Genomic DNA, 27,907 nt, shown 5'->3' on the forward strand with positions numbered 1-27,907 from the left:
CCCATGCTGGCTCTTTGAAAGAACTGTCCAATTAGTCCCACTCCCCCGCTCTTTCGCCATAGCCCTGAAAATTGTTCCTCTTCAAGTATTTATCCAATTCCCTTTTGCAATATATCCCCATATCACTTACTTTGGTCTTCCAGTGATAATGAGCATTTTATCCGCCTTGGGCTGGGTGTAATACTATCACGGTGTGAGCAGCCGTGGTTTACAGGTGGAACTTACCGTGTGGAACCAGAATTTAACAATGGGCGCGTTATAGAACTCGTAAACCTTCTGCCCAATCGGGATACTCCTGTGATTTTCCATCCCATCTTCCTCATCTCCCTTTCTGGAAACAGCCTCAGGGTTTGCATCCTGAAATAAGGGAACAGCAAATTAAAGAGAGTACTGTGCGGCTGGCCGATATAGCACCCTTCCCCGGTCCGGTATAAGTCCCCCCCACCTCGGTCCGGTATAACTCCCCCCACCTCGGTCCGGTATAACTCCCCCCACCTCGGTCCGGTATAACTTCCCCCCCCTCCCCCCCCGGTCCGGTATAACTCCTCCCCACCTCGGTCCGGTTTAACTCCCTCCCCCTCCCCACCCCCCCCCCACCCCGGTCCGGTATAACTCCCCCCCCTCCCCGGTATAACTCCGCCCCCCTCCCCTCCCGGTCCGGTATAACTCCCCCCCCTCCCCGGTATAACTCCCCCCCACCTCCCCCCGGTCCGGTATAACTTCCCCCCCCTCCCCCCCCGGTCCGGTATAACTCCCCCCCACCTCGGTCCGGTATAACTCCCCCCCCCTCCCCCCCCAGTCTGGTATAACTCCCCCCCGGTCCGGTATAACTCCCCCCCACCTCGGTCCGGTATAACTCCCCCCCCCTCCCCCCCCCGGTCCGGTATAACTTCCCCCCCCTCCCCCACCGGTCCGGTATAACTCCCCCCCAGGTCCGGAATAACGCCCCCCCCCCCCCTCGGTCCGGTATAACTTCCCCCCACCTCGGTCCGGTATAACTCCCCCCCACCTCGGTCCGGTATAACTCCCCCCCCCTCCCCCCCCAGTCTGGTATAACTCCCCCCCCGGTCCGGTATAACTTCCCCCCCCTCCCCCACCGGTCCGGTATAACTCCCCCCCAGGTCCGGTATAACTCCCCCCCCCGGTCCGGTATAACTTCCCCCCCATCCCCCCCCCCCGGTCCGGTATAACTCCCCCCCCCTCCCCCCCCAGTCTGGTATAACTCCCCCCCAGGTCCGGTATAACTACCCCCCCCTCGGTCCGGTATAACTCCCCCCGGTCCGGAATACCTCCCCCCCACCTCGGTCCGGTATAACTCCCCTCCCCCCCCACCTCGGTCCGGTATAACTCCCCTACCCGGTCCGGTATAACTCCCCACCACCTCGGTCCGGTTTAACTCCCCCCACCCCCTCCCCCCCCGCCACCCCGGTCCGGTATAACTTCCCCCCCATCCCCCCCCCCCCGGTCCGGTATAACTCCCCCCCCAGGTCCGGTATAACTACCCCCCCCTCGGTCCGGTATAACTCCCCCCGGTCCGGTATACCTCCCCCCCACCTCGGTCCGGTATAACTCCCCCCCCCCTCCCCCCGCACCTCGGTCCGGTATAACTCCCCTACCCGGTCCGGTATAACTCCCCACCACCTCGGTCCGGTATAACTCCCCACCACCTCGGTCCGGTATAACTCCCCTACCCGGTCCGGTATAACTCCTCACCCCCAGGTCCGGTATAACTCCCCCCCCCCCCCCCTTGGTCCGGTATAACTCCCCTCCCGCCCCAGTCCGGTATAATTCCCCCCCCCTCCTCCCGCTATAACTCCCCCCCCCCTCCAGTCCGGTATAACTTCCCCCCCAGGTCCGGTATAACTCCCCCCCCCCCCTCGGTCCGGTATAACTCCTCTCCCGCCCTCCCCCCCCCAGTCCGGTATAACTCTCCCCCCCCCCCCCCCGGTCCGGTATAACCCCCCCACCTCCCCCCACCGGTCCGGTCTAACTCCCCCCCCTCCCCCCACCGGTCCGGTATAGCTCCCCCCGCACGCCAGTATAGCTCCGCCCCCCGGGCCGGTATAGCTCTCCGCCAGTCCGCACTCCTCCTCCCCACACCGTACAGTGTTGCTCCCGCTCAGTGTAACTCAGTCCCAGAATCAGCGGTCCATTCACCTGCTGGATTTCTGCCTTTTGCAGTTTTAGCTTTTTATGTCAAATTTCGTAAATTGTTCCCTCAGCCTTCCACCCCCGACTTACATTGTCGTCCTCCTTCTCTTTTCCCTGCTCATTATCCCCAGTTGCTTCATACGACAAATCGTCACTGCCTTTAAACTCGAGGAAGAGAATGGCGGGCGGGAATATGATTCCCAACATAATCTGACAGGAGAGCACAACAGCGTGTTAGTAAAGTCGATTCAGAATCAAAGTGTAATCACAAGACAGATCTGCTTTATTTTATAGACATGTATGTTTCAGATAGAGGTTATTAGAGCGTATAATATTCGCAGTTTAGTTGCACTGTTGACAGTAACAATCCCAACATACGTGTTTGTCAGGCGCTATATAAATAAAGTTCTTTCTACAGCGCCTTCCACATCTCCAGGACGTCCCAGAGCACTTTACAGCCAATGAAGTACTTTTTGAAGCGTGGTCACTGTGGGGAACGCGGTGGACAATTTGCGCACAGCAAGCTTCCACAAACAGCAACAACTTTTTACATAACGTCTTTCATAGAAAAACAGCCGGTGGCGCAAACAAAAAGGCAAATGCCAAGATAACATAATTAGATGTAAAACGATGAAGGGTTTGTGTTGGCAGCAGTAACCGCGAGAGCCACACCTGGAGCCCGGGGTTTTTACGAATGTGTAGCCGGCCCATCCACATGTCAGTCAGCAACATCTGGCTGCAAGTGTGGGCGATGAAGTCCCGGTGTTTAGCCGTCACCGCCAGCTTCAGGCAGGTCGAATTGCTCCAGTTCTTCAGCTCGTAGGTCAGGAGTTTCATGGCCATCTGCTCGTCGTGTTTGTACGACTGGTCCAGCAAATCGACAGCAAGCTGGCCAAAGTCCCTTCAAACAGAGCGAGAGAGAGAGAGAGAGAGAGAGAGAGAGTCAACTGGAGAGACGGAAAGGGAAGAGAAGCCAACACACAGACAGCACCGGGCTGGCCACACTTCCTCATCCAATTTGAGCTTAAATTTTACCGTCTGTTTAATTAAAATCCATTTAAAAACAGCTCAATGAAAGCGTGAGACACCGGTCCGGGACCCGATATCACCACGTGTGGTCACGTGTGAGACAGATATCGGCACATGTGGGACCGGTCCGGGACCCGATATCACCACGTGTGATCACGTGTGAGACCGATATCGCCACATGTGGTCACGTGTGAGACCGATATCGGCACATGTGGGACCGGTCCGGGACCCGATATCACCACGTGTGGTCACGTGTGAGACCGATATCGCCACATGTGGGACCGGCCCGAGACCGATATCGCCACGTTCATGTGCTGCTAATACCCAGCAGCCTGTTGGAGGAAAAAGGAGCCAGGGTTTAGAGATGAGAAGAGGAGCAAGAGTGAGGATGAGCAGAAGGGCACTGACTTGGAGTTGTTGTCCAGATCCTGCGAGATGTCATCGACGAGCTCGCTGCCCGAGCACTCACTGGACATGGCCTTGTAGAGTTTGCAGGCGACCAGGGACTTGGCCAGAGCCTCCTCTCCGTGCTGCCAGAAGAACAGTGCCATTCTCTGCCGCTTCATCAGCACCGCCCACACCAGCAGCTCGTGGAACGGGAAGGTGAATCGGCCAATGGCAGGGTCATTCTCATCAATGTCAATCTCCTCTTCCTTCTTCTTCCTCTTCCTCTTGGATTTCGAGAGCGGTTCATCGTCCTAGGGCAGGCCACAAGGAGCGGAGTGAGGAGCAGACATACAATATCCCAGCACTCGGACATATTTACCCGAACTTCAAATAACACCAGACTGCCGCAGGGTAGAGGGGGGCAGAGCTAGAGGTCAGAGGTCAGGGGGCAGGGGGCACCAGGAATGCCGGAAACACGGACATCTGGGAGAATCTGTGCAGGTTCTTTTAGTTTAAAATTAATTTTCAAATCGAGTATTTTTCATCTTTGCTCTGGAAGGGAATAAAGATCCTGGTGGGGAAAGGGGCAAATCCAGAGGGGTTATAGTCAACTTTAAAGGGGGATAAATCTCTGAGATCACAGCACTGGGGTCAGTTGTGGTAACACGATGAGCAAGGTACTGAGCTCCACGAGCCAAGGGTCACAGCATGGAGCCCCAGGGCCTGGTGCGTGGTATAAAGTGAAGGTCCAATCCCCTGTGAGGTACTGGGAAAATGCTGGACACCCAATCATAGGAGGGAGATTATTACCCGAGAGGGGACAGGGGCAATACAGATGTTGAGGAAAGGTTAAGGAAGCTGGGACTGGTCTCAAACCACAGGGATAAAAATACCGGAGGGTTTAATTTTGGGGGGGGATTTTGCTCTGACTGCTGATACTGCATCTGCCCCACAGGGGACGCTGTGTAAACACAAACCGATTGGAGCACAGATTTACATGTCACACGTGTAATTACCATGCTACATGTTTTGTTTAACAAGCTGTGTGTGTAATGACCATGTTACATGTGTAGGTACCTGGTTACATATGTAGTTAGCCCACTACCCATGTCCTTAAGCTGTTTACCCTCCAGTTAGTCCCTGAATTAAGAGAATTCCATTCAGTAACAGGAAACCTTTGGAAAATATCACCTTTGATTAAGGGCCAGTCCTGAGTCGATAAGACAGATGATACAAAGACCCAAGCAGTGTGAGGGGCTGCACGAACAAACACGGAAGACAAGGACCAGGGGTTGGTGGAATAGGCTGGAATCAGACATGGTCCTGGGGGAAGAGAAGGGAGACAGTGAAATGGAACACACCAAGAATCGTAAGAATTAATTACTAAATCTAATCAAGAATACTGCAACAAGAATACTTGCTCACCCCCATTCCCAGAAGTTTAAGAGCTTTTGGCTGTGGAAAGACAGAAAGACACAGATTAACAGACAGAGAGCAGCGGCGTGTCATCTTCAATAGTCTTCGAGTGATGCGTGGTAATGACTAAGAGGATCGACGCACATTTATACAGTCCTTTCTCACTGCCCCCAGAAACGGCCCAAAGTGCTTCAGATAGAATGAAGTGTTACACCCGATACCATGCAGTGACGGCAAGATCTCATCGACACCAATAACTGGTGCTGCTGGTGGAGGGAGGGTCGTGGAGAGATCGCTCTGCTCGTCCTGTACAGACACGAGGGCAGGGTCTCCATCGGGGGAGGGGGTGCAGTCACTGGATGGTGATCAGGAACCAGGCACTAAAGCCGCTGGATTAATAATCTACGGAACGAGAGTGCAAATCACACCGCGGCAGTTTTGAAGTTTGAATTCAGTTTTAAAACTCTGGAAATAAAAGGCTGGGGCCAGGAAAAGTGACGACAAGGCTGTTGGATGGCCATAAAAACCCACCTGGTTCAGTAATGTCCTTTCGGAAAGGAAACCTGCTAGCCTGAACCTGGTCTAGCCCCTGCATTTCAGGGGAGGCTAGACAAGCATATCGGGGGGGGGAGGGGGGGAATAGAGGGTTAGAGTTAGATGAGAAAAGACGGGAGGAGGCTCGAGTGGAGCATAAACGCCAGCATGGACTGGTTGGGCCGAATGGCCTGTTTCTGTGCCGTATATCCTGTGCAATTCAGTCCCACACCAATGTGATTCACTCTTAACTGCCAGACACTCTGTTGAAGCAAACTTTCAGAAGTTTCACCATCACCTTCTCTGGGAACTGGGGCTGGGCAATAAATGCTGGCCTTGCCACAGATGCCCATGTGCCGAGAATTAATCAAAACCCCTCCTGCCGCCCAACGATAATCGGTGAAAGGGGCCCAGTCCGAGAATGGGCATCAGTTACCATCTCATTATCACCCCTTCAGAGATTGGCTCAGCCAGTGTGGCCTGTCTATACAGGGTGGACTGGGGGGCAGCGGGTTCAGGGTCCGGAGGATGTACAGGTTGCCAGGTTCATGACCCCTGGATCCCTTGCTCCTGCCCTGGCCACCGAGTGACCTGTGACCCGTGACCTGAAGAGAAGCACAGGAGATTACAAGAAATGGTTGATAAAGTTTCCATTCCAATTCTACATGTAGTGAGCAATTGTACTCCAAGTTCAGGCTGATAGTTACCCGCTTCTGCCCAAATAAATTATTGTAGAGTGTGCGGAAAGATTTCCGGGTGTAAGCGCAGCGATAGGCTCCGCCCATCAGGTACTCGATGACCAGCCCAATGTCGATCAAACTGATGTGGTAATCGGGGGGCAGGTTCCCCTGTAACAGAGCAAACAGAAACACGACAACATGCTTAACGTCACAAACACAAACCGCCTGCCACAGGAGCCAGTGCACTGCGATTCAGAGCTCCTTGTACCTTCATTAAACAGGTCACACACCACAGACCAGGGTATTAACTGCCCCCTCCCCGGGGCTCAGTCCCACACCGGGCCCCCCTCTCCGGGGCTCAGTACCACACCGGGTGGTACTCTCCTGCCCACGAGCCTTGTTTCCTGCTTTTACAAGTTAGACTTAACCCTTTCTATTTCGACAATCTCACTTGTTGTAATGTGCCCGTACTCCGGGTTGTAAATCTCTGGCTCTGGTTGCCTGGGTGTTAGGTGGCCAGACCTCAGGGCATCTGCTGTCTGTAGCTGACACTTTTTAAATGAGTTTCTTACACTAATTTGATCAGAATTGGAACAATATACAGTGCCGTGTGTAGTGTGTTGGATAAAGCACATTCCTCACTCACAGGAGGGCAGCCAAAGCCAAGGTCCGTTCAGTGAGCCCGCTGGAGTCTCACCAGCAATCTCAGTGAGTCCTCATAAAGGAGCCATCAACACACAAGCTCAAACCCAGGCACCAAGGGGTCAGCGGGCACAGTAAGCTTGACCCTCTGCACTCCACCAATCACAATACAGAGTGCTGTGCATTGCATGCTGGCCCTTTTCTCTTCTGAAGGCATCACAGCCGAGCTGGGCTGGGCTGACAATTCCCCTTTCAGTGAAAGGTTCCCCCGACTGTCCCCTTAGCCTGACCCCTGACCCAGCCTCTGACCCCTCTCCGAATCAGTGATGTCTATCGCAGGTTGTCTGCTATCAGAGACATGAAGAAGATTTACGGAGACCTGCAGTGGGCGATCCAGCGTCACAACACTCTCACCTTTTTCACATCCTTGACCAGGTAATGCAGAGTGTTGGGGGGTCCCAGCCTCTGGAACAAAACACAAAGTCGTTACTCACTCACGGTTCAATGACACCCCCCCCCCCCTCTCGCTGGGGTTCACCCTCCACACGTACCGTCCCCCACCCCCCCTCGCTATCCCACCCAAACAGCTCAGCCCGGACAGTGTAGCCGGACTCGCCCGTCCATCTTCAATGAGGAGTAATACTTCATGTCACACCTACACACACAATTCATGTGTACACAACTACACACAGGCACACAAAATACTGATACAAATACTTATATGCAAACAATCGCTCGCACACACACACACCCCCCACACACGCAGGTGTCACTGGACAGTACCCAAGACCGAGTGCGGCCCAACTTTCCTGTCCCTAACCCAGAGGCACCAGGCTAATTGTAGCCGTGTCCACAGAGGATAGAACCTGTGGCGTTCCTGATCACTCCCACACTGGGTGGGACCGTAGCTCTGATCCTGATCCTAACCCATCCTAGTCCTGATCCTGACCCTACGGGGGAACCGGTCTGATTTCTTGTTAATTAAAAACCTTTTGGTTGAACACATTTAATATTTCAGCAATTCAAAAGGCATGTGATTAGTCAGTCAGTGTGAGTGACCGGACACCAGGAGGCCACTCCCGTCCTCCCTCACTTTAGATGGTTTTATTGTCTCGTCTCTTGGCCTCTCTCACTGTCAGCAGGTGTGTGGACCACATCTAGCTCCCCTCGGCTAGGGCTGGGAGCTCGGGAGAGACAGAGACAGAGAGAGACATCAAGCTGCAGTGTCTCTCCAGGCCCGAAGTCCAGCCTGTGGGGTAAAGTCCGAGCCTGAGAATCACGGTCCCGTGGGGTGAGGTGTGGAGACTCACCGTGTTGTAAAGCTCCTCCAGCCGAGGGATGGTGAGGAAGTTGTGAATATTGACTCCGTTCTCGATCAGCAGCTTCACAAAGTCCACGCGGTCTAGGACCAGTGCATCGACCATGGCCTGTTCCAGCGAGTTCACCTGCAGCAGTAGCACAAAGCAGTCAGCACATGGGCAGCACACAGTGAGAAATAAGGTCACAGCAGCACGCTGCCATTCTCACCCAGTTCAGCAGCTCCAGCTTCCGCGAGTCGGTTTCCTCCTTCACCTCGTTCTTCCCTCTATTTTTCCCTTTTCCTTTCGTTACCCGCATTTTTACAGATTTTTTCACTTGCTGAGCGCCAGATTCAGAGGTGCTGCCCATGGGCTGAAATATAGAAACAGGCAGGGTCGTTCAGACTCAGGGCAGTGAGGGAGGCAGCTGGTGAGTGAGGGCTCCCACTTTAACTCATGGTGAGGTTTGGAGAATTCTCCCTTTCCAATTCTGTAAGAAACATAGAAAATAGGTGCAGGAGTAGGCCATTCGGCCCTTCGAGCCTGCACCGCCATTCAATAAGATCATGGCTGATCATGCAACCTCAGTAGCCCACCCCTACTTTCTCTACATACCCCCTGATCCCTTTAGCCGTAAGGGCCACATCTAACTCCCTCCTGAATATGTCCAACAAACTGCACTCAACAACTTTCTGTGGCAGAGAATTCCACAGGTTCGCAACTCTCTGGCTTACCCCTTATCTTTAGACTGTGACCCCTGGTTCTGGACTTCCCCAACATCGGGAACATTCTTCCTGCATCAGCCGTGACTCAGTGAGCAGCACCCTCATCTCTGAGTCAGAAGGTTGCGGGCTCAAGTCCCACTCCAGAGACTTGAGCATAAAAATCCAGGCTGGCACTGCCGCAGGTGCCGTCTTTCAGATGAGACGTTAAACTGAGGCCCCGTCTGCCCTCTCAGGTGGATGTAAAAGACCCCATGACCACTGTTGGAAGAAGTGTAGGGTGACTTCTCATAAGAAATAGGAGTAGGAGTAAGCCACTTGGCCCCTCGAGCCTGCTCCACCAGTCAATAAGATCATGGCTGATCTGATCATGGATTCAGTTCCACTTCCTCTCCCACTCCCCATAACCCTTTATTCCTTTATCACTCAAAATTCTGTCTATCTCCGCCTTAAATATATTCAATGACCCAGCCTCCACAGCTCTCTGGGGCAGAGAATTCCACAGATTTACAACCCTCTGAGGGAAGAAATTCCTCCTCATCTCAGTTCTCCCCAGTGACCTGGGGTCAATATTTAACCCCCAATCAATATCACATAAACAGATTATTCAGGTCATTATCACATTGCTGTGTGTGGGAGTTTGCTGTGCACAAATTGGTTGCCGTGTTTCCCACATTACAACAGTGACTACACTCCAAAAAGTACTTCATTGGCTGTAAAGCGCTTTGAGACATCCTGAGGTCATGAAAGGCGCTATATAAATGTAAGTAATTCTTTCTATTTAACTCTCCTTCTCACTGCCCCCCACCCACATCCAACCTACCTGGGGAATCACGGACACAGACACAGAACCCCCCCATCCCTGGAGAGAGAGCTAGGTGATAGCAAGGCTATGGCTAAATTCTTTATATTCCATTGAATCATGTCCCGTTATTGAGTGAATGTTGATGCCCCGTTCTCTGTAAATGTCACAAAAGTCCTGGGACTAGAATTAGCCTCGGGCAGTGTCACAGAGTGAGCGGTATTGGATGGGCTGCAGTGGGACTGAACATCAGGCCCTGCGTATAAGGGGCTGCTGATCCGATACTGCTCATTTCTAGCGCCTGAAATCGGTAACATCTCAAATGACCAAAGGATTTCCTCGGGGGTTTTTACCGGCCAGTGGTTCCCAAAGACGAAGATCTGGTTGCGGGCGATGTCCACCCTGTTCCAGGCCAGTGCCAGGCTCAGCTGGTCTGGGGCAGAAGCGTTCGTACCTGGATCGGGAGAAAGGAACGGCAGGATTCAAAACTGGAAAACCAGGGGTGGGGGCAGGGGGTGGGGGGCAGGGGGCAGGGGGCGGGAAATCTGCCGACAGCTCAGACTTCCCGAATCTATCCAAAACTTCCATATCTGCTCTTTCTCCTATCCCACTTTCCTGGAGACATCACACATGGGTGTTCCCCCCCCCCCCCCCCATTTCACATCGGGACCCACCCCTGGCATACTCTCTCCCCTCCCCCCCCTCCCCCACATACTCTCTCCCCTCCCCCCCTCCTCTCTCCCCTCCCCCCCTCCCCCACATACTCTCTCCCCTCCCCCCCTCCCCCACATACTCTCTCCCCTCCCCCCCTCCCCCACATACTCTCCACCCTTCCCCCCTCCCCCACATACTCTCTCCCCTCCCCCCCTCCTCTCTCCCCTCCCCCCCCTCCCCCACGTACTCTCTCCCCTCCCCCCTCCCCCACATACTCTCTCCCCTCCCCCCCTCCCCCACATACTCTCTCCCCTCCCCCACATACTCTCTCCCCTCCCCCCTCCTCTCTCCCCTCCCCCCCTCCTCCCTCCCCTCCCCCCCTCCCCCACATACTCTCTCCCCTCCCCCCTCCCCCACATACTCTCTCCCCTCCCCCCCTCCCCCACATACTCTCTCCCCTCCCCCCCCGCTCCCCACCCCCACCCCCTCCCCCCCACATACTCTCTACCCTTCCCCCCCCTCCATTTCACATCGGGACCCACCCCTGGCATACTCTCTCCCCTCCCCCCCTCCCCCACATACTCTCTCCCCTTCCCCCCTCCCCCACATATTCTCTACCCTTCCCCCCCCCTCCACCACATACTCTCTACCCTTCCCCCCCCTCCACCACATACTCTTCCCCTCCCCCCCCGCTCCCCAACCCCCCTCCCCCACATACTCTCTCCCCTCCCCCCCACATACTCTTCCCCTCCCCCCACATACTCTTCCCCTCCCCCCACATACTCTCTCCCCTCCCCCCCCATACTCTCCCCCTCCCCCCCGCACCCCACCCCCCCCTCCCCCACATACTCTCTCCCCACCCCCCCTCCCCCCACATACTCTCTCCCCTCCCCCCCCCCCCCACATACTCTCTCCCCACCCCACCCCCTACTCTCTCCCCTCCCCCCCACATACTCTCTCCCCTCCCCCCCCCTACTCTCTCCCCTCCCCCCCACATACTCTCTCCCCTCCCCCCCCCTCCCCACCACATACTCTCTCCCCTCCCCCCCCCCCTCCCCACCACCTACTCTTTCCTCCCCCCCACCCTCCCCAATGTTATGCATTTGCTCCCAGGGCACCAAACCCAAGTTCTAGGGAGAGAAGATGGACTGAGAGAATTAATCACCAGGGGAAACGTAAAGTAATGTCACCAAACACAGGCGGGAGGTGAAGGGGAACTGGGCGAGTCCTTGGGATTTATTTCCCAATATTAAACATTTCATGGGGAGACGTTGATGAAAGCTGTTTTAATACAGGTAGGGAAACGATGGGAGGATTGAAGAGTAGAAATGTAAATACAGCAGAAGACGAGACTTCTTACCTTTCAGCAGTGCCGTTAAAATAGCAAGATCAATGTCCTGCTGTCCCTCCAAACCCATTCGAAACACTGTGATCTGTGGGAGAGACAAGAGGAGTCATCACAACCCCAAGGGCTGGGTCATAGTCATCAGAGGGATGGGCCACAGTTACCATAGACCCAAGGGATGGGCCACAGTTACCATAGACCCAAGGGATGGGCCACAGTTACCACAGACCCAAGGGATGGGTCACAGTTACCATAGACCCAAGGGATGGGCCACAGTTACCATAGACCCAAGGGATGGGCCACAGTTACCATAGACCCAAGGGATGGGCCACAGTTACCACAGACCCAAGGGATGGGTCACAGTTACCATAGACACAAGGGATGGGCCACAGTTACCATAGACCCATGGGATGGGCCACAGTTACCATAGACCCAAGGGATGGGCCACAGTTACCATAGATCCAAGGGATGGGCCACAGTTACCATAGACCCATGGGATGGGCTACAGTTACCATAGATCCAAGGGATGGACCACAGTTACCATAGACCCATGGGATGGGCCACAGTTACCATAGACCCAAGGGATGGGTCACAGTTACCATAGACCCAAGGGATGGGCCACAGTTACCATAGATCCAAGGGATGGGTCGCTGAGTTACCATAGATCCAAGGGATGGGCCACAGTTACCATAGACCCAAGGGATGGGTCACAGTTACCATAGACCCAAGGGATGGGCCACAGTTACCATAGACCCAAGGGATGGGCCACAGTTACCATAGACCCAAGGGATGGGCCACAGTTACCATAGACCCAAGGGATGGGCCACAGTTACCATAGACCCAAGGGATGGGTCGCTGAGTTACCATAGACCCAAGGGATTGGTGTTTACATACCCAATAGTCAATATATTTTATGGCTAATTTAAAACAATGAAAAATAAATGCAATGTAAATTGAGGATCATGATGTGGTGGAAACGCTCAATGATGATGGTTTCCATGGGGACACTCACTAACTCTTTCTTCTTCATACACTCCATGATGATGATGAACAGTTGTTGAGCCTGCTGTCGACTGTAGTTGAAGGTTTTCTGTACCGTGACCATGAGCTGATCTCGCACAGACTCATTGATTATCCTGCACACAGAGTGGGAACAGGACCTCAGTGAGTCCCTTGTATCTAACAACAACAACTTGTATTTGTATAGAGCCTTTCACATAGTAAAACATCCCAAGGCGCTTCACACAAGATTTGACACCAAACCTCAGAGATATTAGGGCAAAGGTAGAGGGGCAGAGAGGTTTAGGGAGAGAGTTCCAGAGCTTAGGGCCCAGGCAGCTGAAGGCATGGCCGCCAATGGTGGAGCGGTTAAAATCAGGGATGCGCTAGAGGGTAGAATTGGAGGAGTGCAGAGATCTCAGAGGGTTGTGGGGCTGAAGGAGATTGCAGAGATAGGGAGGGGTGAGGCTATGGAAGGATTTGAAAACATTGATGAGAATTTTAAAATCAAGGCTTTGCCAGACCAGAAGCCAGTGTAGGTCAGTGAGCACAGGGGGTTATGGGTGAGTGGGACTTGGTGCGAGTTCGGACACGGGGCAGTGAGCACAGGGGGTGATGGGTGAGCGGGACTCGGTGCGAGTTAGGACACGGGGCAGGGAGCACAGGGGGTGATGGGTGAGCGGGACTCTGTGCGAGTTAGGACACGGGGCAGGGAGCACAGGGGGTGATGGGTGAGCGGGACTTGGTGCGAGTTCGGACACGGGGCAGGGAGCACAGGGGGTGATGGGTGAGCGGGACTCGGTGCGAGTTAGGACACGGGGCAGTGAGCACAGGGGGTGATGGGTGAGCGGGACTTGGTGCGAGTTAGGACACGGGGCAGGGAGCACAGGGGGTGATGGGTGAGCGGGACTTGGTGCGAGTTCGGACACGGGGCAGTGAGCACAGGGGGTGATGGGTGAGCGGGACTTGGTGCGAGTTCGGACACGGGGTCAGTGAGCACAGGGGGTGATGGGTGAGCGGGACTTGGTGCGAGTTAGGACACGGGGCAGCCAAGTTTTGGATGACCTCGAGTATTGCTGTAAGGGGGTGGGGGCGAAAAGAGTGCTGTGGGAACTGATCTCGATTTGAGGGTTCACATTTTGCCCCAAATTCAGTTCAAAACAGCTGTGAACAATAAGGAACTTTGTGGGTCCAACACCGGCTAAATTGCCCCCCTGCCCCCACCCCCCATATATCCCTCCTTACATTGTTTGGGTGGGGTTGGTACTGGGCTGCACTGGAGATGGTGTGGGGGGCTTGGAACGGTGTATTGGGGAGGTCCCAGAACTGTGTTCGGATACACTGAGCGATTTAAAGCCGTACCCTCCCACTGCGGAGTATTTGTGTGCGAAGGCCAGGATGTCGGAAGCTCTCCCACTGCCATCACAGATCACCACCGGCACAGGAGGGTCCTCCCGGAGACTCTCCAGTACGATCGATATCACATTGGGACCACCTTCCACGATCAAACACACCACCGGCACTCCCTGACCGAGCCCTGCACACAAAATGGCCAGAGAGAGCAAACCTCAAACCAAAATCACAACATTCAGATAAGTCAAACCAGCAAGTTTAGAACCTGCAGTGAGAGAGGGAACCACTCATCGAATGCCCGACCCTTCAGCCTGGCTCCAAACTCAGCCCACACCAATGCCAAGAAAGCCTCTGCTGTCTGCAAGGGCTTCTGTCTCACCCTGTTCCCAGCGGGACTGGGTCTACAGAACAAACTGTCCTAATCCAAAAGTTAATCTCAGGCAACAGGCCACAAGGTGGCTGGCGTGGTCACAAGACCACTTCTGAAGTTGGAGCTGTGGCACATTATTGGGACAGTGTAGAGGGAGCTTTACTCTGTATCTAACCCCCTGTACCTGCCCTGGGAGTGTTTGATGGGACAGTGTAGAGGGAGCTTTACTCTGTATCTAACCCCGTGCTGTACCTGCCCTGGGAGTGTTTGATGGGACAGTGTAGAGGGAGCTTTACTCTGTATCTAACCCCCTGTACCTGCCCTGGGAGTGTTTGATGGGACAGTGTAGAAGGAGCTTTACTCTGTATCTAACCCCCTGTACCTGCCCTGGGAGTGTTTGATGGGACAGTGTAGAGGGAGCTTTACTCTGTATCTAATCCCGTGCTGTACCTGCCCTGGGAGTGTTTGATGGGACAGTGTAGAGGGAGCTTTACTCTGTATCTAACCCCGTGCTGTACCTGCCCTGGGAGTGTGTGATGGGACAGTGTAGAAGGAGCTTTACTCTGTATCTAACCCCCTGTACCTGCCCTGGGAGTGTTTGATGGGACAGTGTAGAAGGAGCTTTACTCTGTATCTAACCCCCTGTACCTGCCCTGGGAGTGTGTGATGGGACAGTGTAGAAGGAGCTTTACTCAGTGTCTAGCCCATTGTGTAGGAGGAATGGTGTCTTTTTGTGATTTACCGGTGGAATTTTACGGTGTGTAGAACAGAGGGTGGTTCTGGGAATGTTGCTGTCAGTATAAGGCAAAGACGAAATTTATTCAATTTCCCAACTTCATTTGAACTCATCATCATTTGACATCAATTTCACAATCATTCCCTTTCCCAAACAGACAGACAGTGGGGCTAAATCCCTGCGTGAGCAGCACTCCGAGCACCCACTGAATCTCCGAACTTCAGAGCAGAGTCTTGTCTTTTCCGTCTGGTGAATGTCACGAAGGTAACAAGGCCCACAGGTGACGACAGTTGAGCAATCCTTTGTCCTCCCAGCCTCATCAATATTCCCAGGCATAGGATGAAAAAGGGAAGCCCACAGGTCATAGGGTCACGGCGAAACAGCCTCCAGCACCAGTGCTACAGCACAGCCCACTAGCCCGGGTTGGGGGTCTCGCATTTTAGGCTGAAAAGTGGTCCCTTCCTTACGTGTGTTGATTTTCTGCAGCGAGATGTGTTTCTCCAGCTGTCTCCGGAGCCGCACCTCGGCCCCATACTTGCCCACGCTGCCGTTATCGGCCAGGATGAAGTGTGAGTGCGTGTTACTGAGAACAGTCAGTTTGCTCAGAGGGTTGGACATCGTTTGATAGGGTTTGGTGACCTGTAACAAAAAGGTCAAAAAGTCAGTGGCGTGGGGGCGCCCCGATCAAATTGGACGTCAAGAGGTTGGGTTTTGTGAAAAGAACTTTTCCCCGATGAAGAATAATTCGACTAAACTTGGAAAGAAATCAACTCAGGAAGATTTGCCCCAGGGATTCACAGAGCGCAGGTGAGCAGTGGGTGGGCACAGGGTGAGCAGTGGGTGGGCACAGGGTGAGCAGTGGGAGGGCACAGGATGAGCAGTGGGAGGGCACAGGGTGGGCACAGGGTGAGCAGTGGGAGGGCACAGGGTGGGCAGTGGGCGGGGAGTGGGTGGCAAGGATGGTGCAGGGAAGAAGCTTACCATAGGCCAGCTCACACTCCAGCTCTGCTGACGGGGATACAGGTGCAGACTTTAGGGGCCAGCCATCACAGAATGCTTGACGTGTCGGTCAGAGAGCTTCCAGAATATGTCGGAGTCCATTACCCACTGGGGGAGCACCTCATAGGAGCTCGAGAGCAGGTAGGAGAGCAATGACGACAGCCATTCGGGGCTCAGTCCGGTGTGAACGGATGGGGACAATGGTGAGTCAGCGTTTGGCCAGCTGGGTAATTTTGGTTTTGCTATCGGTCCGTTTTGAAATGCAAAGAGAACGACAGCAAGTCTAAAACTGTCCTCACCGGTAAACAGGGCATCAAACCAGGGGAGGAGAATGGGATCTCAGTGTCCAATGGGGGAGGAGAATGGGATCTGTGCGTCCAATGGGGGAGGAGAATGGGATCTGTGCGTCCAATGGGAGAATGGGATCTCTGCAGCAGTGAGTGTTGAGTGAAAGGTTTGAGTGCGGTCACATTAAATGGGCCGTTTCTGACCAGTCGGTGCTTTTCACACTTACATCTTTCCCAATTAAATCCATCTTGTTTTCTACAATTCCCCAGGGAGCGAATCCAATCGCACAGATCCGTCCCCGGGATTTGGATGAATGATCTTTCAAGGCATCTCCTACATGACGGATTACTCCTGAAAATGAACAATTATAACACGTGGTCAGCCTGAAGGATATGTACATGGAGAGAGTGGGTGGGGGAGCGGGGGACTGAGAGGTTAGAGAGGGGGGAGAGTGGGGAGGGAAGAGGGGGGAAGAGGGGAGGGGGAGGGGGAGAGTGAGAGTGGGCGGGGGGAGGAGGTGTGGGCGGGGGGGCAGAGGGGATATGGGCGGGGGGGCAGAGGGGATGTGGGCGGGGGGGCAGAGGGGATGTGGGCGGGGGGGGGCAGAGGGTGGGTGGGGGTTACTGGGAAAAGGGGAGATATAACTTCACTTTAACCACCCTGTTCCCCAGGCACCCGTCGAACACCACAAACAATGGACAAGGGACATGGTGGATATTTGGCCCTGACCTGTGCTTACTCCAGCGGTGAAGATCCATGCTCCGGTGGTCATTGCAGCTTTGATCAGCCCCTTGCCAAACACCTGCTTCAGTTTCGGCTGCAGTTCGAAGTTCTGAAGTCCACCATGAACAGAGATGAGGAGCTTGGGGAGCTCGAGCTCCCACTCCATGGTCATCAGGTGCAGCAGGAGGTCTGGCTGGGTGTCATAGGAGACACGGATATACTGCAAGATCCAACAGCAGAGGCAAAGGCCGTTAGACAAATAAATTCTGCAGCGCGGCAAACCCATTTCAGGAGCGAGGAGGTTGACTGTACCCCAGGGAGAGTCAGGACCGTCAGGGACTGTACCCCAGGGAGAGTCAGGACCGTCAGGGACTGTACCCCAGGGAGAGTCAGGACCGTCAGGAACTGTACCCCAGGGAGAGTCAGCACCTTCAGGGACTGTACCCCAGGGAGAGTCAGCACCTTCAGGGACTGTACCCCAGGGAGAGAGTCAGCACCTTCAGGGACTGTACCCCGGGGAGAGTCAGCACTTTCATGGACTGTACCCCGGGGAGAGTCAGCACCTTCAGGGACTGTACCCCGGGGAGAGTCAGCACCTTCATGGACTGTACCCTGGGGAGAGTCAGCACCTTCAGGGACTGTACCCCAGGGGGATTCAGCACCTTCAGGGACTGTACCCCAGGGAGAGAGTCAGCACCTTCAGGGACTGTACCCCGGGGAGAGTCAGCACTTTCATGGACTGTACCCCGGGGAGAGTCAGCACCTTCAGGGACTGTACCCCGGGGAGAGTCAGCACCTTCATGGACTGTACCCCGGGGAGAGTCAGCACCTTCAGGGACTGTACCCCAGGGGGATTCAGCACCTTCAGGGACTGTACCCCAGGGAGAGTCAGCACCTTCAGGGACTGTACCCCAGGGAGAGAGTCAGCACCTTCAGGGACTGTACCCCGGGGAGAGTCAGCACTTTCATGGACTGTACCCCGGGGAGAGTCAGCACCTTCAGGGACTGTACCCCGGGGAGAGTCAGCACCTTCATGGACTGTACCCCGGGGAGAGTCAGCACCTTCAGGGACTGTACCCCAGGGGGATTCAGCACCTTCAGGGACTGTACCCCAGGGAGAGTCAGCACCTTCATGGACTGTACCCCGGGGAGAGTCAGCACCTTCAGGGACTGTACCCCAGGGAGAGTCAGCACCTTCATGGACTGTACCCCGGGGAGAGTCAGCACCTTCAGGGACTGTACCCCAGGGAGAGTCAGCACCTTCAGGGATTGTACCCCAGGGAGAGTCAGCACCTTCATGGACTGTACCCCGGGGAGAGTCAGCACCTTCAGGGACTGTACCCCAGGGAGAGTCAGCACCTTCAGGGACTGTACCCCAGGGAGAGTCAGCACCTTCAGGGACTGTACCCCAGGGAGAGTCAGCACCTTCAGGGACTGTACCCCAGGGAGAGTCAGCACCTTCAGGGACTGTCCCCCAGGGAGAGTCGGCACCTTCAGGGACTGTACCCCGGGGAGAGTCAGCACCTTCAGGGACTGTACCCCAGGGAGAGTCAGCACCTTCAGGGACTGTACCCCAGGGAGAGTCAGCACCTTCAGGGACTGTCCCCCAGGGAGAGTCGGCACCTTCAGGGACTGTACCCCGGGGAGAGTCAGCACCTTCAGGGACTGTACCCCAGGGAGAGTCAGCACCTTCAGGGACTGTACCCCAGGGAGAGTCAGCCTCCTCAACCTCATCGCTCCTGAAATGGGTTCCCCACGCTGCTTCATCCCAATCTCTCAGCTGAAGGTGCTGACTCTCCCTGGGGTACAGTCCCTGAAGGTGCTGACTCTCCCTGGGGTACAGTCCCTGAAGGTGCTGACTCCCCCTGGGGTACAGTCCCTGAAGGTGCTGACTCTCCCTGGGGTACAGTCCCTGAAGGTGCTGACTCTCCCTGGGGTACAGTCCCTGAAGGTGCTGACTCTCCCTGGGGTACAGTCCATGAAAGTGCTGACTCTCCCTGGGGTACAGTCCATGAAAGTGCTGACTCTCCCTGGGGGACAGTCCCTGAAGGTGCTGACTCTCCCTGGGGTACAGTCCCTGAAGGTGCTGACTCTCCCTGGGGTACAGTCCCTGAAGGTGCTGACTCTCCCTGGGGTACAGTCCCTGAAGGTGCTGACTCTCCCTGGGGTACAGTCCCTGAAGGTGCTGACTCTCCCTGGGGTACAGTCCCTGAAGGTGCTGACTCTCCCTGGGGTACAGTCCCTGAAGGTGCTGACTCTCCCTGGGGTACAGTCCCTGAAGGTGCTGACTCTCCCTGGGGTACAGTCCCTGAAGGTGCTGACTCCCCCTGGGGTACAGTCCCTGAAGGTGCTGACTCTCCCTGGGGTACAGTCCCTGAAGGTGCTGACTCTCCCTGGGGTACAGTCCCTGAAGGTGCTGACTCTCCCTGGGGTACAGTCCATGAAAGTGCTGACTCTCCCTGGGGTACAGTCCATGAAAGTGCTGACTCTCCCTGGGGGACAGTCCCTGAAGGTGCTGACTCTCCCTGGGGTACAGTCCCTGAAGGTGCTGACTCTCCCTGGGGTACAGTCCCTGAAGGTGCTGACTCTCCCTGGGGTACAGTCCCTGAAGGTGCTGACTCTCCCTGGGGTACAGTCCCTGAAGGTGCTGACTCTCCCTGGGGTACAGTCCATGAAAGTGCTGACTCTCCCTGGGGTACAGTCCATGAAAGTGCTGACTCTCCCTGGGGGACAGTCCCTGAAGGTGCTGACTCTCCCTGGGGTACAGTCCCTGAAGGTGCTGACTCTCCCTGGGGTACAGTCCCTGAAGGTGCTGACTCTCCCTGGGGTACAGTCCCTGAAGGTGCTGACTCTCCCTGGGGTACAGTCCCTGAAGGTGCTGACTCTCCCTGGGGTACAGTCCCTGAAGGTGCTGACTCTCCCTGGGGTACAGTCCCTGAAGGTGCTGACTCTCCCTGGGGTACAGTGAGGAATCATTTTGTTCTCTGCTTCTGCCCCCTCCTCTCCCACTCTCATCCAATCACAAGGGAAAAACTAATGTTGCTAAGGTTGTGTCCAGAACAGCAGCTGCTCCCCAGATGGACTCTGATCAAATGCTCATTAAAATTACTCCAAAAGTGGATTTTGCACAGATCATGTTTGTTTAACCGCTCTCTAATTGAGTGAAACATTGAATCTGGGTTACAATGGGTTTAGTTGATGTTTAAATCACACACTTGTAGGAGAATTCCAGTGATGAACATTGAGATCAGCGAAGAGGGCAAGCAGTGTAAGTTGTGCTGCCTCCTGCTGGTGTTTCAATGAGCAAACCGCGATGGGCCCCAAAACGTTACCGGGAACAGAGAGAGGTGAGAGCCCACAGTCAGGGAGGCACAGCGCCAACAACTCGATCCAACTGCTCACAATTCATCCGGATAAAATAAAACAAGGCTCAGAACAGGCAATGAAACCACCCCAACCCCCCACCATCACCCCACCCAATCCCAAGCCCCCAATCCCAATTCACTCGACGTGTGATGGCCCTTCCGCGACCATTCAAACCGAGTGGCCAGTGGGGTGGGATGGTGGGTGCTGGTAAGGATATTTATTTGCGTTGCCCCAGTTCCAACATTACCGTGGACCCAACACGTGCAACAAAATCAGGTTTCTCCAATGTGTCACATGCAGCTCTGTGCTCGTCCTCACCATAGCTTTGCTGGCGTGACCTCCACCTTGAAACTCCATGACTCCGAAAGCGTCGGTGGGACTGGCCTGCGTGTGCTTGATGGGTGACCATCTCTCGGGCCGAGCCAGCTGCTTGTCCTCCTCTCCTGTGTTGCTGGATGGGGCAGGCAGAGTAACGCCGACATGCTGACTGACCAGCTGACCACAGCAACACCTAGGAAAAGAGGGGACGGTGACTTCAACGGGCGGAGACACCGACAGCAAATACTAATTCAAGCTGAAACCCCAACACACAGAAGGTTTCCTGTACAAAACTGCCGTTACCTCAGTGGATCTTTGGAGTTTGGGATAAGACAAACGCATTCCCGCTTCTGAAAGTTTTTCTCAATCCAAGATTTGTGACCCTGGAGTTGGAAACAAACATTTTTACACTATTTAGAAATTAAAAAGAAAGCTTGTGAATACTGCAACACAATCAGGAAGTGGGGAATGAGCATGGCCCCCTCAGCCTCTCACACTCATTACTTGCGTTCCGCACTAACAGAAAATTGTATCGGTGTTAACTCTGGCACTCAGTAACAACGTGTATTTATATAGCACCTTTAACGCAGTAAAACGTCGCAAGGCGCTTCACAGGAGCGTCATTAGACAAAAATTGACACCGAGCCACATAGAGATATTAGGACAGATAACCAAAAGCTTGGTCAAAGAGGTAGGTTTTAAGAAGCATCTTAAAGGAGGAGAGTGAGCGAGGTGGAGAGGTTTAGGGAGGGAGTTCCAGAGCTTGGGGCCCAGGCAGCTGAAGGCACGGCCACCGATGATGGAGTGAAGGGAGCGGGCAGATGCAAAAGAGGCCAGAATTGGAGGAGGGACTTGGTGCGAGTTAGGACACGGGGCAGTGAGCACAGGGGGTGATGGGTGAGCGGGACTCGATGCGAGTTAGGACACGGGGCAGTGAGCACAGGGGGTGATGGGTGAGCGGGACTGGGTGCACGTTAGGACACGGGGCAGTGAGCACAGGGGGTGATGGGTGAGCGGGACTCGGTGCGAGTTAGGACACGGGCAGCAGAGTTTTGGATGAGCTGATGTTTAGAGGATGGAAGGTGTGAGGATATTCCTTCTCCAGTGCTCCAGCTTTACCATTTCCTGCCATTTACACAGGTAAACAGACTCCAACTTACAACATGCTCACTCATATACCAAGAACTGAAATTAAATTCAAAGGCCAACTTTTCATTTAAAGCGAAGACAGACTTGTGCTGGGCCATCCTGACGTTGCCCCCCCCGGGTGGATTATCTGCTGCCTGTCCCTGGGCCTTCGAGTGTGGGACTGTTCCCCATCAACTGAGCCGGCACCTTTAGGACCAGCAGGGAGAGACCCGGGAACACTTTAAGGATGACCTCACTGCACCCTGTGGGACCAGAGGCGAAATAGTTTCATAGCAACAGAGATCCCGCCAACCAACATCACCCATTGCTTGGGACTGACTGTTTGTACAAGGGCAGTGACATTTTAACAACAACTGGCAGCCTGAGAAAGGCAGCTCGCTGACTCAACCCAGCTGGCAAATCGGAAACTTGGCCACTTGATCACGGCGGGACAGAGAACCCGCGACAAGGACCAAGGCCCAGGCACACGAGCCACTCAGCTCGAGAACATTGGTTTGGTTCAGTCTCTGGTTTGGGGCTTGAAGGTAAATCCTCCTGCGGCCTCAGGAGTTTCCTTCCTTCTGGGACGGGGCACAATAAATCCACGTTGATAAGAATCCATCGGCAACTTGTTAAACATTTCTTTCAACCCTTGATTCCCAGCTGCTGCAATAACTGACCAACTTCCACCATCACGGCCCACATCCACATTCAGCTTCATCACTGCAACAATTAGGCCTCAAAGACCACCCTGAACGGTAGAGCCCTGAGCGCTCTCGAGGTGAGTAAAGATGGCCATGTTGGTGATGGGAGGTCACCCAACAATAACCAGAATGACAACTAATCAAATCTTAGGCTTAAAAGGTTCTGTAGCTTAAATAAAGCAAGTAATTTTTGAAAAAAAATACAGATTCATTATTAATTTATACAAATAACTGCAAACAACTGGAATCCACAACTAATACCATTAATAATAAACCATCGTGCTAGTGATATGCCTCAATCCACATCAGATTTACCACACTGCATGCAACGATGCAGTTTCTCATTAATATACAGTCACCAACATCACAGGTTTATAGATAAATATTTCAATCAGATTTTCTACTTTTCTCCCCCTCCCCTGAAGGTGCTGACTCTCCCTGGGGTACAGTCCCTGAAGGTGCTGACTCTCCCTGGGGTACAGTCCCTGAAGGTGCTGACTCTCCCTGGGGTACAGTCCCTGAAGGTGCTGACTCTCCCTGAGGTACATTTCCTGAAGGTGCTGACTCTCCCTGGGGTACAGTCCCTGAAGGTGCTGACTCTCCCTGGGGTACAGTCCCTGAAGGTGCCGACTCTCCCTGGGGTACAGTCCCTGAAGGTGCTGACTCTCCCTGGGGTACAGTCCCTGAAGGTGCTGACTCTCCCTGGGGTACAGTCCCTGAAGGTGCTGACTCTCCCCGGGGTACAGTCCCTGAAGGTGCTGACTCTCCCTGGGGTACAGTCCCTGAAGGTGCTGACTCTCCCTGGGGTACAGTCCCTGAAGGTGCTGACTCTCCCTGGGGGACAGTCCCTGAAGGTGCTGACTCTCCCTGGGGGACAGTCACTGAAGGTGCTGACTCTCCCTGGGGGACAGTCCCTGAAGGTGCTGACTCTCCCTGGGGGACAGTCACTGAAGGTGCTGACTCTCCCTGGGGGACAGTCCCTGAAGGTGCTGACTCTCCCTGGGGGACAGTCCCTGAAGGTGCTGACTCTCCCTGGGGTACAGTTCCTGAAGGTGCTGACTCTCCCTGGGGTACAGTCCCTGAAGGTGCTGACTCTCCCTGGGGGACAGTCCCTGAAGGTGCCGACTCTCCCTGGGGGACAGTCCCCGAAGGTGCTGACTCTCCCTGGGGGACAGTCCCTGAAGGTGCTGACTCTCCCTGGGGTACAGTCCCTGAAGGTGCTGACTCTCCCTGGGGTACAGTCCCTGAAGGTGCTGACTCTCCCTGGGGTACAGTCCCTGAAGGTGCTGACTCTCCCTGGGGTACAGTCGCTGAAGGTGCTGACTCTCCCTGGGGTACAGTCCCTGAAGGTGCTGACTCTCCCTGGGGTACAGTCCCTGAAGGTGCTGACTCTCCCCGGGGTACAGTCCCTGAAGGTGCTGACTCCCCCTGGGGTACAGTCCCTGAAGGAGCTGACTCTCCCTGGGGTACAGTCCCTGAAGGTGCTGACTCTCCCTGGGGTACAGTCCCTGAAGGTGCTGACTCTCCCTGGGGTACAGTCCCTGAAGGTGCTGACTCTCCCTGGGGTACAGTCCCTGAAGGTGCGAAGACACAGATTGGCAAAAGAACCATGGAGGAGACGAGGATAAAATGTGCGCAGCGAGTTGTTGCGATCTGTTTGAAGGGGCGGTGGAAGCAGATTCAATAGTAACATTTAAAAAAGAAATTGGAAAAATTTGTCGGACTTTGGGAAAAGAGCAGGAGGGTGGGACTAATTGGAAACTCTTTCAAAGAGCCAGCACAGGCACAGGGCTGTACATTCTATAATTCGATGGATGAATCTTAGCTCAGGAAAACTTTTTTTTAAGTAAACTTGTGTGAAATGTCCAGCTAATGGACTAATCTCTTTAACACTTTGCTTCCTAAAATGTGCCAGTTACAATCCTGGAACATGACTCAAGGTAAGTTCCCCCTGCCCACACACCAACCAGACCTGAGAGGCCACATCAAAGGCTGTTGCCATTGGCTGCCGGTTGTGTTCTGACGCGGCTGATGATGCTATCCAATGCTGACTGGCCCTCTCCCAGCCTCTGCTCAATGCTGCACATAGCGGCAGCATAGAGAGTGGGGGAGTTCGGCTTTAATCCCAGATATCAGTTCTGGGGTAAAGCTGCAGAGTGGCTCACCATGCGGCCCAACGAGGACGGCTGAAATCTCTGTGGTTACAAATGGTTTTAATATTTTAAGCTAAATGTAATGTTTTTCACAAAACATTACCCACATCTGCAACACATCAGATTCCTGGCATTCCACACATTCCAGCACTTATCACAGTTGTACCCTGCAGAGAATTAAATATTCCCCGATAGATATCAAACCACCTCCAGAATCCACCTCCTTTTAAATTAGAAGTAATAAAATTGCTCAAACATGGACTAATGTCTCTAATCCCTGCACCAAGCGAGCACTTTAAAGGGAAATGTGTTCCAACAAATTGCCTCTTGTTTAGATCACAAAGAGCTACCATCATGGACAGGCGGCTGAAAACCACAAGCACCAACTAACCGAAACCTGAAACACGGCTAAACATGGCACACTGCGATAAACTACTTCAGTTGGGCAGGATCACCGTCACGAGCCAGCAGCAACTTCTTGTTCGTTATTCTCATCTCCCCTCGCTGTGGCGGTGGGATCATCAGCAATTCTCATCCTTTCATAAGCTGCTAACATGATCCGCACGGTCCTCGTGAGAACACAATGCTGAGGCAGGAGACTGACATCCGATAGTGGGAGGGTTAGAGATTGTGATCCTGAGGTACACACCCCCCCCCTCCCCGTCCCCGTACCGTGCCCCCCTCTCCCCTCCCCCGTCTATCGTACCCCTCTCCCCCCCCTCCCCGTCCCCGTACCGTGCCCCCCTCTCCCCTCCCCCGTCTATCGTACCCCTCTCCCCTCCCCTCCCCTCGTCCCCGTACCGTGTCCCCCTCTCCCCTCCCCCCCCTCGTCCCCGTACCGTGTGTCCCCCCCCTCGTCCCCGTACCGTGTGTCCCCCCCCTCGTCCCCGTACCGTGCCCCCATCTCCCCTCCCCCCCCCCTCGTCCCCGTACCGTGCCCCCCCTCCCCCCCCCTCGTCCCCGTACCGTGTTCCCCCCCCCTCGTCCCCGTACCGTGTCCCCCTCTCCCCTACCCCCCTCGTCCCCGTACCGTGCCCCCCCTCCCCTCCCCCCCTCGTCCCCGTACCGTGCCCCCCCTCCCCTCCCCCCCTCGTCCCCGTACCGTGCCCCCCCTCCCCTCCCCCCCTCGTCCCCGTACCGTGTCCCCCCCTCCCCTCCCCCCCTCGTCCCCGTACCGTGCCCCCCCTCCCCCCCCCTCGTCCCCGTACCGTGTTCCCCCCCCTCATCCCCGTACCGTGCCCCCCCTCCCCCCCCCTCGTCCCCGTACCGTGTTCCCCCCCCTCATCCCCGTACCGTGCCCCCCTCCCCCCCCCTCGTCCCCGTACCGTGTTCCCCCCCCCTCGTCCCCGTACCGTGCCCCCCCTCCCCCCCCCTCGTCCCCGTACCGTGTTCCCCCCCTCCCCTCCCCCCCCCTCGTCCCCGTACCGTGTTCCCCCCCCCCTCGTCCCCCCCTCGTCCCCGTACCGTGTCCCCCTCTCCCCTCCCCCCCCCTCGTCCCCGTACCGTGTCCCCCCTCCCCTCCCCCCCTCGTCCCCGTACCGTGCCCCCACCTCCCCTCCCCCCCCCCTCGTCCCCGTACCGTGTCCCCCCCTCGTCCCCGTACCGTGTCCCCCTCTCCCCTCCCCCCCCCTCGTCCCCGTACCGTGTCCCCCCCTCCCCTCCCCCCCCCTCGTCCCCGTACCGTTTCCCCCCTCCCCTCCCCCGTCTCCCGTCACCGTACCGTTTCCCCTCCCCCGTCTCGGTACCATGTGTCCCCCCTCCCCTGCCCTTTGACCCCGTCTCTAGTCCCCGTACAAGGGCCAGCGTCCATCAGCTGATCTGAGCCAGAGCTACAGTTGGCCTCAGTACTTGCGTTGGGGGGGTGGGGAGGAGGAGGGGTGTGGGGTAAACATTCAGGCGGAAGTTCACGCCTCAACTCTCGCCAGTTACCCTTGCCGTAAAGTGTGTGGAGGTTGGAAACGGATAGAATCGGGCAGTCCGTGATACCTCCACAGTTGAACAGCCGAGGCGAGTACGGCAGTTGTACAAAGTCCTGGAGAGTATCAGGTGACCATCTACCCAGAAAATAAACATGCATCAGGTGAGTTTTGAGCTGATGTCACACTTCCGTGTGTAATACATAAATGTAAAAGTCCATGCGGGGCGCAGGTATAACAAGACCCGTGTCTCGGTCAGAAACCAAGCGGGGAACATTCAACTCTTTAAAACCTGCTCTGAAATGATAAGAGAATGAAGGTGGGATTTTTCATCACCTCCTGCTCTGGTCGCTTGGCACTAGCTCTCGTGGAGTTTGCACCATCGACACTGACAGGTGGCACAGCACACACACACTGGGGAGCAATCATAGCTCTCACCGTTACTGTCACCTTCCTACTCACCTTCTGCGACCCGGATATCGTGCGTTTAATGGAGGCACGCTTCACGGAGCTACTGATTTGTTTTAAGGAGCTGCTTAACATCTTTCCCCTCCAACACACCGCTCCAGCTGGTGAGCGTCTCACGGCTGGGTCGGATCACACTTGCAGTCAGACACTGGGTAAAGGACACGTCAAACAGGGGGAAAAATAAACACGGGGCATTGGCAGCGGACTGACAGAGGCCGTTGTGCTGGAGTACAGAGAGTGGATCAATGTACCAGCGCACTCGGCCCCCTCGATAATCAGGCTTAGCGCTTGGTCTGTGCCGAAAGGATGGAGATTTAACAAATGGTGATTGGAGATAAATCTACTTTCCAGGGCGGAGAGTTCATACACGCGCAGGAGTCTGATGGAAATAATTTATATCATCAGGAAATGAGTGAATGAATGAGGCAGGTGGTCGGCATTAGTTGGAATGTAGAATTAGTGCGGCGATGGGGAAAGTGCTGAGCTACTAGCCTGCCCCACACTGATGCACAGCCCACCATAAAGATTGACTTATAAGGGAGAATTACAATTTATTGAACATTACTTAACAAAATTAATTGATACAGAATGTGGTATTACAGGCAAAATGATAAAACCTTTACTCTGCTTCCCACTGACATTTTACAGATGCAGCAACTCAATGGGGCAGAGACTTTGATCACTCACGGGATAAAGGTCAGACGCAGCAACCCTCCCTCACATCCC

The 27,907-nt window shown here is 54.9% G+C and overlaps 1 protein-coding gene across 1 annotated transcript in view; it reads right to left on the reverse strand.

Moving 5' to 3' along the window:
- Positions 1-27,256, reverse strand: part of LOC139233543 (transient receptor potential cation channel subfamily M member 1-like) — a 31,767-nt gene extending 4,511 nt beyond the window's left edge. Inside the window, exons 1-19 of the mRNA XM_070863946.1 lie at positions 27,176-27,256; positions 21,116-21,195; positions 20,813-21,005; positions 17,135-17,348; positions 16,632-16,756; positions 15,586-15,757; positions 14,022-14,196; positions 12,673-12,796; positions 11,676-11,748; positions 10,015-10,115; positions 8,367-8,510; positions 8,150-8,284; positions 7,254-7,304; positions 6,225-6,365; positions 4,993-5,022; positions 3,589-3,878; positions 2,824-3,052; positions 2,242-2,361; positions 226-357 (exon numbers count right to left, since the gene is read on the reverse strand). Of these exons, the coding sequence (XP_070720047.1) occupies positions 226-357; positions 2,242-2,361; positions 2,824-3,052; positions 3,589-3,878; positions 4,993-5,022; positions 6,225-6,365; positions 7,254-7,304; positions 8,150-8,284; positions 8,367-8,510; positions 10,015-10,115; positions 11,676-11,748; positions 12,673-12,796; positions 14,022-14,196; positions 15,586-15,757; positions 16,632-16,756; positions 17,135-17,348; positions 20,813-21,005; positions 21,116-21,195; positions 27,176-27,256 (2,610 nt within the window). The remainder of the gene's footprint in view (positions 1-225; positions 358-2,241; positions 2,362-2,823; positions 3,053-3,588; positions 3,879-4,992; positions 5,023-6,224; positions 6,366-7,253; positions 7,305-8,149; positions 8,285-8,366; positions 8,511-10,014; positions 10,116-11,675; positions 11,749-12,672; positions 12,797-14,021; positions 14,197-15,585; positions 15,758-16,631; positions 16,757-17,134; positions 17,349-20,812; positions 21,006-21,115; positions 21,196-27,175) is intronic.
- Between the last annotated feature and the right edge of the window lie 651 nt (positions 27,257-27,907).

The sequence above is a fragment of the Pristiophorus japonicus genome, chromosome 21 (assembly GCF_044704955.1).
Source record: "Pristiophorus japonicus isolate sPriJap1 chromosome 21, sPriJap1.hap1, whole genome shotgun sequence".
Taxonomy (NCBI): Eukaryota; Metazoa; Chordata; class Chondrichthyes; family Pristiophoridae; genus Pristiophorus; species Pristiophorus japonicus.